At 37.9% G+C, this 18,917-nt stretch overlaps 1 protein-coding gene across 1 annotated transcript; it reads left to right on the forward strand.

Moving 5' to 3' along the window:
• The first annotated feature begins 5,101 nt into the window (after window positions 1-5,101).
• Window positions 5,102-6,777, forward strand: LOC145047475 (tropinone reductase homolog At5g06060-like). Its single transcript, XM_078995742.1, has 4 exons — window positions 5,102-5,449; window positions 5,772-5,988; window positions 6,188-6,294; window positions 6,429-6,777. Exons 1-4 carry the CDS (start codon window positions 5,132-5,134, stop codon window positions 6,603-6,605), a joined length of 819 nt encoding a protein of 272 aa, XP_078851868.1. The 5' UTR covers window positions 5,102-5,131; the 3' UTR covers window positions 6,606-6,777.
• The last annotated feature ends 12,140 nt before the right edge of the window (window positions 6,778-18,917 follow it).

Consider the following 18,917-nt stretch of genomic DNA (forward strand, 5'->3'; position numbering starts at 1 on the left):
AAAATATAGGACGATCCATTTTGAGATCGGTAAAAAGATGAATGATAAAGGGTTTGAATTGTTTATAGTTGGAGGTTTTTGTTTATTTCTTCTTAGATTTTTTGGTTGGATGGAAAGTTGGAGGAAGTCATTTCTAATATTGGATGTTAAATGTTTGACACATAAATAAGAATATTAAAGGTTTTGGTGTGATATAAAAGATTATAGGTGTTTATTATATTGGTTGAAAATGGTTAAAATTTTGAATTTTTGGGTAAAATAGTATTATTATTTTTATTTATTTTTATTTTTTATTTATTTATTTTTTTTGAAAATGGGTAAATAATCAATTTCTTTTGATAAAATAGTTTTTGTCTCATATATTATGATTGTTACCGAGTACCGACTTGGACTCGTGAGCTCGACATGTCAAGTTGAAGGCATGGTATTTGCCAAGCTAACTCGATTGTTGATGTAATGCTGAGCTCATTCTGCATAATCTTAGTCAAGGGTAATATTATTTGTTATTTTTAAATGATAACACTTTCAAATAATAATTAATATTAGTTTCTACAACTTTTTTTATAATAACATTTTTTAGAACTTGTAAATATTTTGGCACAAATTTTATTTACTTTTTAACAAATGTTTTTACGACATATTAAAAAAGTTAACACTAGTATTTTATTTAATTTGAATCTTAATTTTAAACTTTTTTACCTATAAATGTTGAAAAAAAACATTTAAAAAGTTTGAATAGTAAGTAAGAATGTTTAAAAAATGTGACGTCCTTAATTTCATGGTTAGAATAGACTGGTTTGTTTATGCTTTATTTGAAAATCAGAGTATCTTTTTGAAGAATAATATTGCATAATTTGCTCATAAAATATGATAAAAGTATTATCAAAATATTTCTAAAGAAATATATTTTAATTATATTAAAAACGTTGGGATGTAATTGTCAATACAGTACATAAGCATAAACTGAAAATAACATAGGCCTTACAACATCTAATTTTCTACTGGCCTATAATCCATAATTCTCTCATATTTCTATCACATCGGTGCTCTTGTTCTACTACCTGTAATACAAGAAACTAAATGGGTCAGACATGGGAGCCTGGTGAGCACATAGGGTTTTCAACCCACAATAATTAAGTTCTTTATTTTCATCAAATCAATCAATCCGATTACCCGTTCCTGTTATTCTTATTTTCTGTCCCTAAAACATCTAATTTAAGGGACATTGCCTAAGGATTATCTTTGGGATTGACAATAATGCTTAGGGGATTTCTCAACAATATATGTATGTAAGACAATCATGAGGGGGTTGAGTACACTTAGTGAACATGTAGTTCAAAAACACCTACAGATTGCGAGTCTGTCAACGTTCCACTGGACTATCTAGAATAGTGTGTGGTCATCATCTATACTCCACTAGATGATTGGATCAACTTTAAAATCAAGGTCTCTCATCTTTCATTTTTCATCATACTTCATCTACCCATTTTTACCCAACGTATTTATTGGTATAAAATACATATACAGTTTAAATCAACTAAAACATGTATAAATCGTTCATCCAACATAGATATCAGGAACACGTATGATAATAGAAACATATATTTATATTAAATATTTCATATCTTTTTTTAAGATGAAAGTAACTATGCACTCTCTTGTTAATGTGACGACTCGAAATTCGGGCAACGCTTCACTTCTAGCAACTGTTCATTCCTTTGACGTAACCTAGTGTCATTATCACTAAGTTTTAGTCTAAAATTTATTGCGACTAATTATTAGTCTAGATTCATCATTAACTGAAAGTCTACTTCAAGATCTATCAAGTAAGGAACAACCAGGTTGGATCATATCGGAGGTATGGTCCATATGGTATACGAAGTATATTGTTTGGAAATCCCACTTTAAACACCTCGCTAAATCCAGCCTAGAAATCATCCCTGTATGTAGATCAATTAGTATAATCACTTGGAATCACTGATAAATCTTGTTTATAGATTCATAATAACGATAATAAACTTAAACATAAGTTATACTTAGGCTAAGGGGAGTGGTACCACTCTTAACACCTTGTCATGTTAGCTTTTTGAATGCCACCTCACTTTTATCCATTTAGCACATTATCTTAACATTTGGTAAGGAGTGATGACACTCCTAACACTCTATTTTTTTATTTTATTTTTCTAATTTAATTTAATTACTTTATTTTAATAAACAAACATTTTTTTTAATATTACACAAACACTTTTTTGATTTCTTTTAACGACACAGTTCATATTAAATAAAAACAATTATAATAATGTAAAGCACAATTTAATCTATGTTAGTGTTGATTACAGAACTTAAACATATAAGTAAAATGCTAAAGAAAATATAAAACATTGCAGTTGTTAACTTGTATTGATGTTGACTGACTTCTATATTTCCAAGGTAAACATCCATTTCAATGGTATTATATTTAATGTACTTAGCCATGGACATCGAGAGCTCTTGTCACCTATGTTGATGCATGCTAATATAAGTTGCACCATTGTCACTGAATCAACGATCAGATCAGCTTCTCGAAGAAGATCAAAAATAATTAAAACCTATAATTAAAACCTCTTTATATTTGTTAGATTGACTATACCCACAAATCAGGAGTTCCAAGAAACCAAGTCTTTTTATCTCTGAATCAGCGGTCAGGTTATTTTCTATCAATCCTCGGTCGAGGATTTCATCAAACAAATGGAGTGCAAAAACAGGACTATCGCTCTGCGCAAAGCATCGGATCACAATGTTCCAGATAAATAAAGTGGGTCTTTCAATTTGGTCAAATACGAAAAGGATTCTCTTCATCTGTAACTGGTGTAGGATGGGTACTCCCTTCATTCTGATAATATTCATCAATGGAAGTTTAACATTCCCAATATTTGAGTTGATGCAACACAGGCAACTGGAAACGGATCGATGGTTTTGGAGAACATCAAATTTCAAGAGTTCAATGAACCTAGTTATTTGAATGGTAACTAATAGGAACCTTCAAATTTCAATAGTTCAATGAAGTAGCTGATTACTTGAACAAGAACCGAAGCAAATTGCAATGAATCGATATGAAGCAGATAAGAGATTTCAAATTGGAATAACAACGAGACTGAGACTATGATAAAGGAGAGCAATCGAGTTATTGGAGGTTTGAACAATCGTTTCTCACTCTCGATATTTGATTTGATGCAACACATGCAACTGGAAACCGATCGATGGTTTTGGAGAACATCAAGCGCAAACCCAGATCAAAACCCGATTTCCACTCCGTTTTCTTCCAACCAATCACAACGAGTTGCAATTTCTCTCTCTTCTCACCAAAACTTCAACGAGTGACCGGTAGCAACCCCCTTAGCGAGTGGTAGGGGCGGTGTTTCAAGTTGGCTAACAAGCGTAGCGAGGCCGGTGGCGACCTACACTCTACTTTGCCTTAAAGTACGGTAATCATAACTCAACTTACAGGTGGTTTAGCGAGAAACCAGACTCTCGCAGAGCTTCTAAGCCGAAAGCTCTTCTTCTCGGGGCATTTTGGCGCTCCAGGGCTTCGCTACTAACATCTAAGGGGTGCTAAGGAAAGGCATAGAGGCTTTAGGGGTGTTTAGGAGAGAGTTCGTTGAAGAGGTGTGAAGAAAAGACTGATTTGCGTCATCTATTTATAGGCTGGAGAGGAGCCGTATGCTTGGCGTACTCGAGCATTACACTGGGCGTAGTGTGGCCACATGTCACCATCTGATGGCAAGCCGTGGGGAAGAAGATGTGACCTAGATCTTGCCATGTGTCGATTTCTAGTTAATCCGGATATTAATTATCTTCTAAAATCCATAACTTTCGCATACGAGCTCCGTTTTTGACGTTCTTTATATCCACACATAGTTATCGACGTGATCTACAACTTTAGTTTATACTCCATCGGCTAATTTTAACTTTATTTTTAAAGTTATATTTTAACATGCTTAGACAATTAAAGTCCGTTAAAAATTCATAATTTTGTCATCCGACGTCCATTTTCAAGTGTCTTTATATCGTTGAGTTCATATTAATGAGATCTTCAATTCTCGTTTAGGTTGTGTCGACTAATAATTGACTGATCTAAAATTCGATTTTCGGGCTATATATTATTATGCTCAATCTTAGAAAAATCATAACTTCCTTTATCGAAGTTAGATTTGGATGTTCTCTACATACACACTCTCGTTTAACATCTACTATAACTTTCGTTTAGATCACTAAGGCTAAAAAGTATTTCATCAAAAATTTACTTTTTACGATACGCGGAGTCCTGTCGGTTTAATCGCGAAACTTCGACGGATAATAACTTCTTCGTTATACGTAGGATTTTAGTGTTCTTTATATCTTCAGGATCTTTGTCATGACTACTTCAATTTTCTTCAAAGATATCGGATCGAATTATTAATTTATTTTAGACTTGTATTTTATTCCTATTTTATTATATTGTTATAAACAAATATATTACAAATAAATCATGTAATACTCAAATAATTTTTCTTTATTACATAAAATAGGTTACAATTGTTTATTACATAAATCATGTAATACTCAAATAATTTTTCTTTATTACATAAAATAAGTTACAATTGTTGACCCTAACTATTACATCATAATAATGCTTAGAAACACGAATGTTACAAAAATAATGAATTCTTTTAGAGGTTTTATAAAACGTTTAAAAAGCTTCAAAAAGTTTTTAAAATTTATGTTTTTATAACGTTTTAAATCTTTTAAAACTGTTTATTTATATATATTTTTTAATATTTATAGGTTTTGAAGTTTAAAAAGAATTAAAAGATATTTAAAAAATACTGTATAGAAAGTCTAAAAAAGTTAGAGCTTTTATTAAAAGTAAAGGTTGTGTAATAGTTTATAGAAAAAACTTGTAAAAGAAGTTTAAAAACGATAGTAAAAAGCCTTATAAAAAACTTTTGTAAAAAGTCTAAAAATATTTTAAAAAATCACCAAAAAAGTATAAAATTGAAAAGGATTTATAGAATCAATAATAGCATTAAAATATTTCAAATAAAAAAATATTGGATTGTATAAAAGGAACAAAATCTTCAAAGCAGTCGCAATTTTAATTTGTAAAGAATCAATGACGACAAAGGCGACGGTAAGTGGCAATGGTATTGGTGCAACTCGAAATTCCAGATGGTCTCTCGCCGGAATAACTGCTCTTGTCACCGGTGGTACACGTGGAATAGGCTACGCGGTAGTCGAGGAACTGGCGGAGCTAGGGGCGGCGGTGCACACCTGCTCTCGCAAGGAAGCTGAACTTAACCAACGGTTACAGGAATGGTCGGCCAAGGGCTTGAACGTTACTGGAAGCGTCTGCGACTTATCTTCTCGTCCTCAACGAGAACAGCTTGTCGAACAAGTCTTGTCGCTTTTCAGTGGCAAGCTCAACATCTTAGTAAGCTCTTCTAGATTTGTCCCCATGAAACTTATTTTTTAATTCTAGATCATGTTAACAAATTCAAACATGATTCTTTCACCAGTTGAAATTGATGCTAATTAGCTTAATTTTTTGTGAGCAGAAGTTGATAATTTGACAATTATGTTTGGTTTAAGGTTCCGATTTCCAAGTCATGTTCAACTTGTTAGGTTTTAGACACGTACAACACAGTTTTGGGCAAACATCGTCACTATGAATCCTTAATTGCTTAATGTTAATTCATTCTTGAAATGATGAGTTCTTTTTATTAAACTTACTTCCTGAGATTTCTTGCATGTAGATAAACAATGTTGGGACAAACATTAGGAAACCCACTATAGAGTTTACTCCAGAAGAGTATTCTATGCTCATGGCTACCAATTTGGAATCTTCTTACCATATGAGTCAACTTTCACATCCTCTTTTAAAAGCTTCTGGAGATGGAAGCATTGTGTTTATTTCCTCTGTTGCAGGTCTGGTTCACGTTGGTGTTGGGTCTGTTTACAGTGCCACCAAAGGTATGATAGTGATTGCATAATTTATGTTTATGCCCCTTTATTTCACATGAAAAAAAATGTAACCCAAAAAAAGGGACGAGAGAGGGACTCTTTCTTTGTCTGATTGTCTCTCGTTTGTACAAAAGACATAAATGTCCTTCTCATTGTCATCATCATCAAAAATAACCTTAGGGTTTTAATGTGTGTTTTACATTTGCAGCTGCTATGAATCAGCTTACAAAGAATTTAGCATGTGAATGGGCGAAAGACAACATTCGTAGTAATTGTGTGGCACCATGGTTCACTAAGACCTCTCTTATCGAAGATGTAATCTTCCTTCATCTTGCCTTTCTTTTGTACTCATAGTGACAAGTTTTTGTCTCAACGGCACTTCAGTCGGTTGAAATCCAATACATACCAAACACAGTACAATATGATATGTTATGTCCTTATTTGTGTAGGTAATTGATAATAAGGAGTTTCTGGATGGTGTAGCGTCTAGAACTCCTCTGAATCGCCTTGGAGAAGCAAATGAAGTCTCATCGGTTGTGGCCTTCCTTTGTTTGCCTGCTGCTTCTTACATTACTGGTCAAACAATTATTGTTGATGGAGGATTTACGGTCAACGGTTTCCTGTGAATGCAACGTGTTATCTTTTCTACTGTTTGAAACAAATAAAGTGTTTGCAAAAATACACTAAAAAAACAGTAGATGTCAATGGAAGTGTTTGGTTTTCATTTTGATTTTTGTATGTTTTTTTTATATGTATTACTTTTCTCCTTCTTGATTAGTACAATATTTTGTTGTTTTATATGCATTATTCTTTCAAAATTGTTAATAACATCTTACTTTTGGAGCCACTCATAGTTAATACTAATGGCATTATAATGAGGCTTGTGATACACTTTACGGTAAATACTTAATAGTAGTTAGTTATGACATATTATGGTAAATAGCCCAGTCTTCCCACACTTGAAACAAGTCATCTCCTCGCCACATCTTCCAAAGTGTTTCTTTTTGTACTTCTTACACCATTTTGCTTCACCTTCTCCTTCTCCAAACTTCTTAGAAGCAGACTTTGAGAACCTTCTTTTCTTGTTAGACTTTGAAGATTCCTCAAATTTCCTCTTCTTGACAACTTCAACCTTGTTGGTGGTTTTGTCTTTGATCATTTCTTCAACAGACTTAGCAGCCTAGATGGCCGCCTCAAGAGTAGGTGTCTGGCGTACTAGCACGGTGTACTCCCATGGTAGTCCATTTGTATACTTATTGATTTTTTGTTAGCTCGCCAGGGATGATGCACAAAGCAAACTACATCTTGTCAGTGAAGTCATTGGTATACTAATCAATGGACATGTTGCCCTTTTTCAAAGTTAGAAACTGGTTCTACAGCTCTAGCATGTTTTTGGTTGAATAGAACTTGCGTTTAAGTGTACCAAGAATTATGCACATGTTAGTTGTAATGGCTCCTTGGGGCTTATGGTCTTTCCCAAAGTGTTCCACCAACGAACAACCCCACCCCTAAACTGAAGCACAACATAAGTGGCTTGTAGCTTGCCCTTGCCAACACATGTTATGAAAGTTAGCTCCATTTCCAAGATCCGGTTCATAACTCCGAGTGGATCTTCTTTCCAAGTAAAAGTTGATGGTTTGCAAGTCATAAAGTCTTTATACTTGCATCCATTCCTTTCAATTCCTTCATCCCAGTTATTTCTTCTCACCACTTGTGGTTCGGCTCGACTAATGGTTCTACTATAGTTTCCTTCTTTTGACTGTCCCTCATTCAGTTCAGGTTGCACAAATGGTACAGTAGGTCCATCCCTATTATTATGCAACATTTTTCTCATCTCTTCCCTTTGTTAGGCCATCATAGCCCGAATCATTGCTTGGACTCCTGCCATTGTGATTGGCTCGGGTGCTGTGACATCCTCAAATTCAAGATCATTTTAAATTATTTAGGTTTATTTAAAAATCAGAGTATCCTTTTTGAAGAATAACATTGCGAAATTTTTTTCCCAAAAAACATGATAATGGTATTATCAAATAATTTCCGAAGAAATGTATTTTATTTATATTAAAACATTGGGATGTCATCGTCAATACAGAAACATAAGCATAACGAAATATTACAAGCCTTAGAGTAATTAAACTAGTGGTGTAATACTCCTTGAATCTCTCAGCAGGATATATCTTTCATATAGCCACCTATGATACAATAAACTAAGAGGGCCAGGCTGGAAAACCTGGTGAGTACATAGGGATTTCAATCCCAAAATGTGATAATAATGTATATCTCAAAGCTACAAATCCAATTATTATCAATAACACAAATATATCATATCTCTAAAAAATTCATCCCATCCCGTCGATTCCTACGTATAGATCCTATACAATTGTCTTACAAGATCTAGCCTAAAGGATCAATATGAACAACAATCTGACGACGCTGCTTCAGAAATTCCCTAGAAGCAAACGAGGATCAATAAATACATCTAATGATGGGAATGGAATAAGTTTCACCATGAACCTCCGTTCATAAAAGCAACATGACAATTAAGTCATGGGTGGTTATCTAGATAATTATGCATGGCATTGGTCTGACTCCATGAGGTATTTTACCCCCACACTCACCCTATCCGACAATACAACATCAAAATTTACGTAGCAACGGTCTGACACCATGAGGTATTTTACCCCTAGACTCACCCTATCCGGCAATACAGCATCAGACATACCTGGTAGTGGTCTATTGTTGACACACTCTATTAGACAGTCTACGAAGTTCCCTCAATTACTTCGTGAAAGGAAACACAAACACATAAAGCTCGTCCAATCACTTCATAAAAGAAACAATGACTCCAAAGCTCTTCAAAATAAAAAGTATGGGGAAAGACTAATAAAGTACTCCCGTACACTCCCATACCCCGACACGAAATAGTGTCAAAAAGAAGGACTTTGTACATGATAGTACTTCTGGAACATTATGGTACCCTGGTATGAGTAGGACTCATACCCTAGAACATAGTAATACCCCGGAACAAGCAACACCTAAGACACAAAGCTTTGAAAAAGACTTAGTACTTAGAAAGTACTTTTGTACATATGACATACTCCACCGATTATCAATCTCCTCGAACAAAGTTTCTATTCTCGATTCTGATCACAAACGTACCATTAATAAGATACTACCCAATATTCAAACTTAATTGAACTAAGCATCTCTTTTAAGTGTTATTTCATCACTAAGCAAGCTTATAATGCTTATAATCAACTTTCAATACCAACTCTGTTACGACAACACTATCTTAATTTAGTGTAATATTTTATAGAGAGTATTAAGTATTAACATAGAATTATTTTCTCATTTATAATACTTCTATTATTATTATTATCATGTAAATACATCTTAACACATATAGAACCATATCTGGTTCGCATAACGTATATCATCAAATATACATATAACACATATTTCCAGATAATAAGCATATAACTCCCATATAAACTTTCACCATATATTTAATACTTTTATTAATACTTGTATTAAAATAATGTTCATGAAATGGACTATGAACTCACCTGTTAAAGTGACAGCTCAAAATTCGGGCAATGCTTCACTTCTAACAATTGTCTTTTCCGTTGACGAAACCTAGTATTATTATAACTAAGGTTGTCTAATATTTATTGCGACTAATTATTAGTCTATATTCATCATTAACTCAAAGTCTACTTTCATGATCTAGCAAGTAAGCAACACCCAGGTAGGATCATATCAGAGGTAGGGTCCGTTTGGTATACGAAGTATACTGTTTGGAAATCTCACTTTAAACACCTCACTAAATTAGAGCCTAGACATCATCCCCTTAAGTAGATCAATCAGTATAACGACTTGAATCACTGATAAATCTTGTTTATAGGTTCATAATAATAATAATGAAATTAATCATAAGTTATACTTAAAGTAGGGTAAGCATAACTCACTTACAATGGAGTTTAGCGAGAAATCAAGCTCTATGCGGACAGAACTTCTGAGATGAAAGCTCTTCTTCTCGGGGGTTTCCTGCGCTCCGGGACTCTCTTCTAACACATAGGAGGTTCTAGGGGAAAGAATAGAAGGATTGGGTATGTTTGGGAGAGAGTTGGATGAGAAGATATGAGAAAAATGAGTGAAAACGCCTTTTATTTATAGGTTGCGAGTAGTCGCGTACGTTGGGCGTACGCATTGGTACGTTGAGCATAATGGCCAAAACAACAATAAGTTAGGCGTACTTCGAGTTATGATGGGCGTACTATGTCCAAGTGTCACAGTATCATTCCAAATAATATTCTATCAAAAAGTCATTTTTAATGCTAATTGTCTCTAAATTGACTAGCTGAATTTGCGGGCGTTATAGGTGCAGCTAATACCTCCGGTGCACGCTCAATCACTCATGGCTCAGGCTACAGGTTTCCATTAGTGTTTTCTAATCCGCTACGAGTTCTCACCATGTCAATCTATACACCCAAGCAGATGTTCAGTGTACAACGACAAGAATAGGGAAAAATTTATTTATGATAGGCGTTAAATCCTCTTTGTCACTTTGAAAATTTACATGCGAGTTCTAATACTGTAATTAAACATTTAGAAATTTGAACACATAAAGTTCCCAGATCCGGTCAGCAATAGACCATAGACCCGATCAAATAATAGCATAAGGCATATAAGGCATTTTATAGCTATACGTAAATCATTTAGCGCATAACAACAATTTACGCATCTTTCCTAAATTAAGCTAGTGCTCGTGTCTATATATTTCCTAAATATAGCAGACACTCATCTCACAATCATCGCTTACCATACTAAATTTAAGTCTAGAAATTCTATAAATTCCTAGCTCGCTTAAACTAATGCTCTGATAATGTGGAAAATAAAATTTTTAAAAATATTATTATTAAGTATACAAACGTTTTTTAAATGATTCTAACTTTTTATTAAAAAAAAAAATAAGACGTGGAAATTTTTGTTCTCAGAATTAAAAATCATTCTAAAGGTTTATTATATATCATATATTATAAACTTTTTAAAAGGAAATCTTAATAAATAATGTTGTTTAAATACAAAACATTATGTTACAAGATTATAAGTTTTTTTTAATAAAAACTAGGAAAGTGTCCACCGCGTTGCGGGGGTTAGATATTGTTGGTTATGTGTTTCAAGGTTGTGAAGCTTTGTTTTCTTATTAAGTGGATGTTGTAAGCCCATTTAACATTGTAACTTACTATTTTAATATTAAATGGTTAAGGTTTGTTTATCTGTTCTTATTCTTTTTTGTAATAGTTTGGATCGATAATTAGTGTCATACGTTTCTTTGATCTATTAATTATCCTTTTTGAGCACAGTCAAATGTTATGTTAGATATTTATCGTCTTTATTGACATAAGCAAAAGATAACAAAATATTAGAGAGATGTGTATATAGTTACTTACACAAAAGATACAACTTCATCATATGAACATAGTTACACAAAAGACACATCTTCATCATATGAATAGGAATGATTGAGCTCTCTTGCATCTTCAAGAATGCCTTTTGTAGTTTTTGTCCTGTTCTTCTATGGGGATGGTTTTATTAAAATCATTATGGATGCTGAGTCTTTCTTTAAGTGTCACATGAACACCTTCCATAATTTCCCCAACCTCTTGTAGATGAGCGATGAGTGCTTTGGAAAAAATTTCGAAAAAAATTGCACTTAGCCCAAACATGTGCTTTATAAAACCACAATGCTCATTTTGGACATTTTTGCCCTTTTTCCCATTTTTATAACTTATTCCAAATACCATGCATTTTGTGTTTACTCAATGATATCTAATCCAATAATGTAAAAATGGTGTTTAAGGCTAAGATCATCTAAACATGTAAAAAGTTACGACACAGAATAAGAAAAAGCAACGAACTTCGATTGATATGTTTATTTAAGCATCATACTTTCACATCATCTCATTACAACAATTGTAGTTTGGAAAGTCAATCTGACTACAATAATATCATCTTATCACAAAGCAATTTTTACTATCATTGAGTAGATTTTCCAAATTACAGTGCCTTATTAAAAAGAAATTTTAATATAAATTGTTGTAATAAAAGGAAAGTAAAGTAGGATGGTATGAAAGTATATTTCTATTTCATGCAACAGTCTGTATTCTCTAAAGCCTAAAGTAATCTACATGGTAAAAAAAGATTTATTATATAGTAATAAAAACAGAGTTTAAAACTTACAACATTGGATTCTATAATATTACTTACTGTTTCATTATCAGAAATCCTCCACTTTATTTCCTGATTCTTTATTAAACTATTAAGATTCAAATGTGTAAGATTTTTTATATATAGAATTAATAGCTTGAAGTTTAAACACAATGTGATGATTAGCTTAAGTAATTACCAGTTCTAGAGTAAAATATTTTGGTGCAGTTCTCCATCAACTATATTTTATGCCTACTCCTGTAACTCACAATCAAGCAACATATCAGTGACTTAGGGGATTTATGCCATGTCAGTTACTTAGGGGATTTATACATGTTATGGCAAGGGGTTTACAAATAACCAATCAATTATAGTCAACATCAACTTACAATATAAAAGTTAAAATGGGTCAAAGTGTAAATTAATTAAAAGTCAATGTTCTATACAACAATATTATGCAAAATTTTAAATGAGGCTCCTTGGGATAATGTGTGATGAAGAAGATGTTGGTGAAGCAGATAACCCAAATGAGAATAAGAATGACGCACCTATTACAGAGAACCTAGCGAACAGGGGGTAGAAATGTTGGTTTAGCAGCCATGACTACCATTGGAAGTGAAACACTCTAATTTCAATACCTATATAACCAAACAGTAATTTATCCCAAACTAAATTCACATTGATGTAGAAAGTAACTTACGCTTTCATATATTGTACTCCTTACACTTTGACCACTCACCCTCCCAACGTTGGTTCTGAACAACCTAATCATGGTTCTTATAGAGCCAGTGGGTACAAAATAATCTATTAGTCAATGTTGTTTACACATGAAATAATTATTTAATAAATGCAATTTCTAAAATTATGAAAAAATGTCCTACCTGATAGGAGGGTTGTCTTCTTCAACATGGTCCTGAGTGAAGCGAACATTTGTAGTGCCACTTAATCTTGAACAAAAGAAGACTAATGAGATGCTTACGATATCCATACACAGATGCTTATTATATCCATACATAGGGAAAACCTCAATTATGAAGAAAACCAAAATAGAACCCAAATTAGGGTTGATGTTTCCCCAAATCGATTTCAGTCCCTTATATAGTTGTGAAAGAAAGATCGAGATGAAGCAAACAAAAGAACCACATAAATGAACCGAACGAAGAAGTTGTCGATAGCTGCTGGTCAATGGGAAGATGACGGCGAAGATTGTAACAGTCGGATTTTTATCAGGTATCTTGTTGATTGTATTTTGTTGATTTGTGAGGGGGACTCGGCGAGTTGGAGCTCAGACTCGCCGAGTAGGGACGCGGATTTGGACGCGGGATCGCGCCTGGACTCGACGAGTCCAGGATATGGAGTCGGCGAGTCAGCGCTGTGTAATGAAACCCTAATTTCTCGGGTTTGAGAGTTATTTAAAGGGCCTAATGGCCGTTATTTGTGCTCACCAGCCCCTTGAGTGAAACCCTAATCGAGTGTGAGCATTTGGAGCTAAGTAGGAGGCCATTATTGACCTTGGAGGTGCCTTTGTTGCAAGGAAGGAGAAGAGCTAGCCAAGGGAAAGCAAGAAGGAGCCACTTCTGTGGGTTTGGAGTCCAGAGCATCACTTTTGTGGTAATAAATCCGAGTTACCTTCTTGTTTGTTGTTGTTTATCTAGATTTAGGGTTTGTTGAACCCTTTTATGGCAAGATTTAGTGTCCTTTGGTCCCTTATGAGGTTGGAACCATAGATCTGGACCCTTAGAGGTCCAGAGTGTCCCTTTACCCAAGCTTTTTGGGAATCAATGGAGGCTTTGGATTGGAATCCTCATGACTTAGGTCAAAAAATCCATTATTGAGCTATAGCGTGTGTTATGAGCACCAAGATAGGAGCTTTACGTGATGAATCAGTCGAGGGAGGCCAGATCTATAGTTTTTGGAAGCAGATCTGACCTTAGAAGCGAGTTGGAGTGGTTGCATGGCATGGACTCGCCGAGTCTGTTCATCCGACTCGGCGAGTAGCTTGAAGATTGCCTTGGGACTGCTCAGCGAGTGGTCCAATCGAGTCATGGGTAGACTCAGTGAGTCAGGGTGAGTTGGAGAGGGATGACGAGTGGACTGAGTCAAACTTGGACTCACCGAGTTGTCCTTGAGACTCGGCGAGTTGAGTCGGGGTGGCCCCGCGATTCATTCAGGTGAAACTCGTCGAGTAAAGGGGGGGGATACTTGACGTGTAGTGAGAGGATTTCAGAGGGTTGGTGAAAACGTCTAGACTCGCCGAGTCGCCATGGTACTCGCCGAGTCCGGTCAGAGTTGACCGTTGACCGTTGACCGTTGACCAGAGTTGACCTGTGTTGACTTCTTATAGATAGTCAACCTTAGAGATATAAAGTGTTAATTAGAAACATATAATGTTATAGGAGGATTAGAGCTCGGAGGATCGAGCACGAGGGACTTCCAGGATTCATGAGATACCGAGATACGCGAGGTAAGTCTTCTCACTATACTATATTACCTTGAGTAGGTAACCAGAGTTATGTGATAGAGTATTTGTATGCTATGTATGTTATGTGTTGTATTGCATTATTTCTATGTGATTTATGTAGTGCATGTTTGTCAGAGCTAGAACCTGAGGGTTCACAGAGTTTGGGTGCACGGACCCACAGAGTTATAGCCTCGAGTGGCTAATATGTGTTATATGTGGTATTTTAGGGAACTCACTAAGCCTTGTGCTTACAGTGTTTGATGTTATTGTTTCAGGTACTAGTGATGACCGCGGGAAGGCGCCGGCTTGATCCGTACACACGCACTCGGAGTTTTTACATTGTGATCTTGGGATTTTGTATTAACCTATATTGGATAATTAATATGGTTGTTTGATGAATATTAACCGAATTATGTTTTATAAGAAAATCGAAAAAATTTGTTTTGAAATTTACGGTGTTACAATTTGGTATCAGAGCCTTGGTTTGAGGGATTCGGGTACACATTCGGGAGTATTTGAACTCAAACTGAGGAATTGGAAATATATTTTCAAAAGAAAACCTAACTTTTCTAAGAGTAAAAGATTTTCTTGAAAAAGAAACAGATTCCAGGAAGAAACGTGTGTACGATCAGTCAGCGCCCGAACGGTGAACTCCCAAAATACCTTTATATTACGTGATATTAATATTGATATGATGTATCTGCATGCTAGAGTAGGCTAGGTATTGCTAATAGGACTAGAGTGTCCTGATTTGTGATGCCTTAGCCTAGGGAGGGGTGAGCTGCTATGAGATGCTGAGAGTGAGTAGGTAGCAGCAAGGGGTTTATGAGAGATCTATTAGAGAGTGGTCTACGCATGATATAGTACTTGGGAATTGGGATCCGAAGAGGAAGGTTTGGGGTGTGTACTGAGATGGTGTGGACAGTGGTATTGGGCCCGTACTACTGAAAGCACCGGGGCAGTACACAGTCCAAATAAGAATCTTGGGATACCAAGAATCAAGGAGGGGTGGATTGTCGAGTGTAAGAATGTTCGAGTGAATTCTAATTTATCGCATGTTGTATTTCAGAGGTTGATCATGGTGAGGACACGTCATATGCCGGAGGGTGCCGGAGCTAGTGATGAGGAGATTCGATAGATCATTCATGAGGAGGTGGCTGCGGTCATCAGAGCTGAGATACCAGAGATGTTCGGGTCTATTAAGACCGCGCTGATTGAGACATTTGACGAGCGTTATGCCGCTCTTTCTGAGGCTGCTGTTGCAGCGGCTACCGCAGCAATCGCTGCGGCGAGACCCCAGGGAGGTGATGCATCACTGTTTCGGGAGTTCAGCAACACCAAACCACCAGAGTTTGATGGTACACAGGATCCGGTGGCAGCTATGAGGTGGATATCTGATATGGAGGGGTTCTTCTTCACTTGCTCATCCCCTGAGCATCTGAAGGTTCGGTTCGCGCTGAACCAGCTTCGCTTGGGAGCGAAGGACTGGTGGAAGTTTGTGACGGTGCATTTCACGCCTGCTGAGCTTTCGGCAGTGACCTGGGAGAGGTTCACTACCATGTTCCGAGATGAGTACGTTCCCCAGGTGGAGAGGGAGCGTTTGGCACAGGAGTTTCTGACCCTCAAGCAGGGTACTGAGTCAGTTACAGCGATCACGAGGATGTTTCATGAGAGGGCGATGTTCTGCCCTGAGAACGTGTCCACTGAGCAGGCACGTATGAGCCGCTACCTGAGCATTTTGAGACGGGATATTCGGGAGTTCGCCGCGAACTCCTCGTATCGGACATTTGCTGAGCTTCAGGCAAATGCCCGAAAGAGGGAGATTGAGCTTGAGACTCAGGCCAGGGAGGAGGCGGAGTCTCTGGGGAGGGATCAGCGGCCAGCACAGCTCCAACCGGCAGCCAAGCGGGCCAAGCCCGCTGATCCCAAACCCGGGAGCCAGAAGGGCCGCACTTGCGGGAAGTGCGGTAAGGGTCATGATGGAGTCTGTCGAGCAGGATCTTGCTACAAATGTGGCAAGGAGGGGCATATGGCCAAGGACTGCCCCAAGGGGTTTGCAGTGTGTTTTCACTGCAACCAGACCGGACACCGGAAGGCGCAGTGTCCGCTGCTGCGTGGAGCATCTCAGGGTTCTGCTCCCGCCACCATCAGAGCTACAGAGAGTCGGCCCGTGAAGGCCGAGGCACCGAGAGCTCGAGGGAGAGCCTTTCAGCTGACTGTGGAAGAGGTCCGCGCTGCACCCGACGTTGTGGCTGGTACGTTTCCTTTTATATATTTATTTTTGGTGTTGAGATATTATGCTTATATCATGCTATGCATAGGTACCTTCCTTGTGAACTCTGTGCCTGCTTTAGTGTTATTTGACTCGGGTGCGAGTCGGTCTTTTGTATCTTTGGCCTTTAGTCAGCATATCAGTGTTAGTCGTGAGGCATTGAGTCGGCCTCTGCGGGTTTCCATAGCCGTCGACACAGTGATTTGTGCCACGAAGGTCCTCTGGGGATGTGTGTTAGAGATTTTTGGGGTTGAGTTTCCGATCGATCTGGTTCCTATTGCGATGGGTGATGTCTGTGTCATAGTGGGCATGGACTGGTTGAGCCGATTTGGCGCGGTTATCGACTGCAAGCGTCAGCTGGTGACCATACGAGATCCTAGTGGGGGAGTTCTTTCGGTATACGGCGAGGGTACACGTTCTGGATCAGCCTTTTGTTCGGCCGCTAGGGCGAGGCAGTGTTTACAGCAGGGCTGTAAGGGTTTTGTGGCGTATGTGATGGATACGCGAGTGATCTCCGAGAGACCGAGTTCAGTGGATGAAGTTCCGGTGGTGCGTGAATTTCCAGATGTTTTTCCCGAAGAATTACCAGGTGTGCCTCCCGTGAGGCAAGTGGAGTTCGGTATCGATTTGGTTCTGGGAGCCGCGCCTATCGCTAAGGTGCCTTATCGTCTTGAACCTCCAGAGATGCAAGAGTTATCCTCGCAGCTTCAGGAGCTGCTGGGGAAGGGGTTCATTCGGCCGAGTAGCTCGCCGTGGGGAGCACCCATTCTGTTTGTGAAGAAGAAGGACGGCTCGCATCGAATGTGTATTGATTACCGAGAATTGAATAAGCTAACGGTCAAGAACCGTTATTCGATCAGTTGCAGGGAGCATCTTGGTTCTCCAAGATCGATTTAAGGTCGGGCTATCATCAGGTGAGAGTGCGGGACGAGGACGTCCAGAAGACAGCATTCAGGATGCGTTATGGGCATTATGAGTTTGTGGTGATGCCTTTTGGGCTCACCAATGCCCCGACTGTGTTCATGGACCTCATGAATAGGGTATGCAGGCCGATGTTGGATCGGTCGGTGATTGTGTTTATCGATGATATTCTGGTATATTCGAGATCTAGAGAGCAGCATGAGGAGCATTTGAGGGAAGTTCTTGGAGTTTTGAGATCGGAGAAACTTTTTGCAAAGTTTTCCAAGTGCGCTTTCTGGTTGCGGGAGGTCCAGTTTCTGGGGCACCTCGTTAATCAGAAAGGGATATTGGTCGATCCGGCCAAGGTTGACGCGGTGATGAGATGGGAGGTGCCAAAGTCACCCTCTGAGATCAGGAGCTTCCTTGGGTTGGCAGGGTACTATCGGAGGTTTATCAAGGATTTCTCCAAGATCGCAGTGCCACTCACCAGATTGACCCGGAAGGGTGTTACATTTTTATGGGGTCCCGAGCAGCAGACCTCCTTTGAGACGCTTCGCCAAAGGTTGTGCGAAGCTCCGGTATTAGCTCTTCCGGAAGGGATGGAAGATTTTGTGGTATTCTGTGATGCATCGATTTTAGGGTTGGGAGCGGTGCTGATGTAGAAGGGACATGTGATAGCATATGCATCGAGGCAGTTGAAGCCTCATGAGACGAGATATCTCACACATGATTTAGAGTTGGGGGCAGTGGTGTTCGCTCTCAAGATTTGGCGGCACTACTTGTATGGGGTTCGTTGTACGATATACACGGACCATAAGAGCTTAAAGTACTTGATGGATCAGCCTAACCTAAATATGCGGCAGAGGAGGTGGTTAGATGTAGTCAAGGATTATGATTGCGAGATCTTGTACCACCCGGGGAAGGCTAATGTGGTAGCCGACGCATTGAGTCGCAGGGCGGAGAGTACTCCACTGCGAAATGTATGTTTGAGATTGACCATGATAGCTCCAGTTCTGGACGCCATTCGTGAGGCACAGGCCGAGGCAGTGCATCCAGAGATGCAGAAGAGAGAACGGGTCGTTGGTTTGGTTTCTG

This window comes from Lactuca saligna, chromosome 5 (genome assembly GCF_052625555.1).
Source record: "Lactuca saligna cultivar CGN05327 chromosome 5, ASM5262555v1, whole genome shotgun sequence".
NCBI classification, from domain to species: domain Eukaryota; kingdom Viridiplantae; phylum Streptophyta; class Magnoliopsida; order Asterales; family Asteraceae; genus Lactuca; species Lactuca saligna.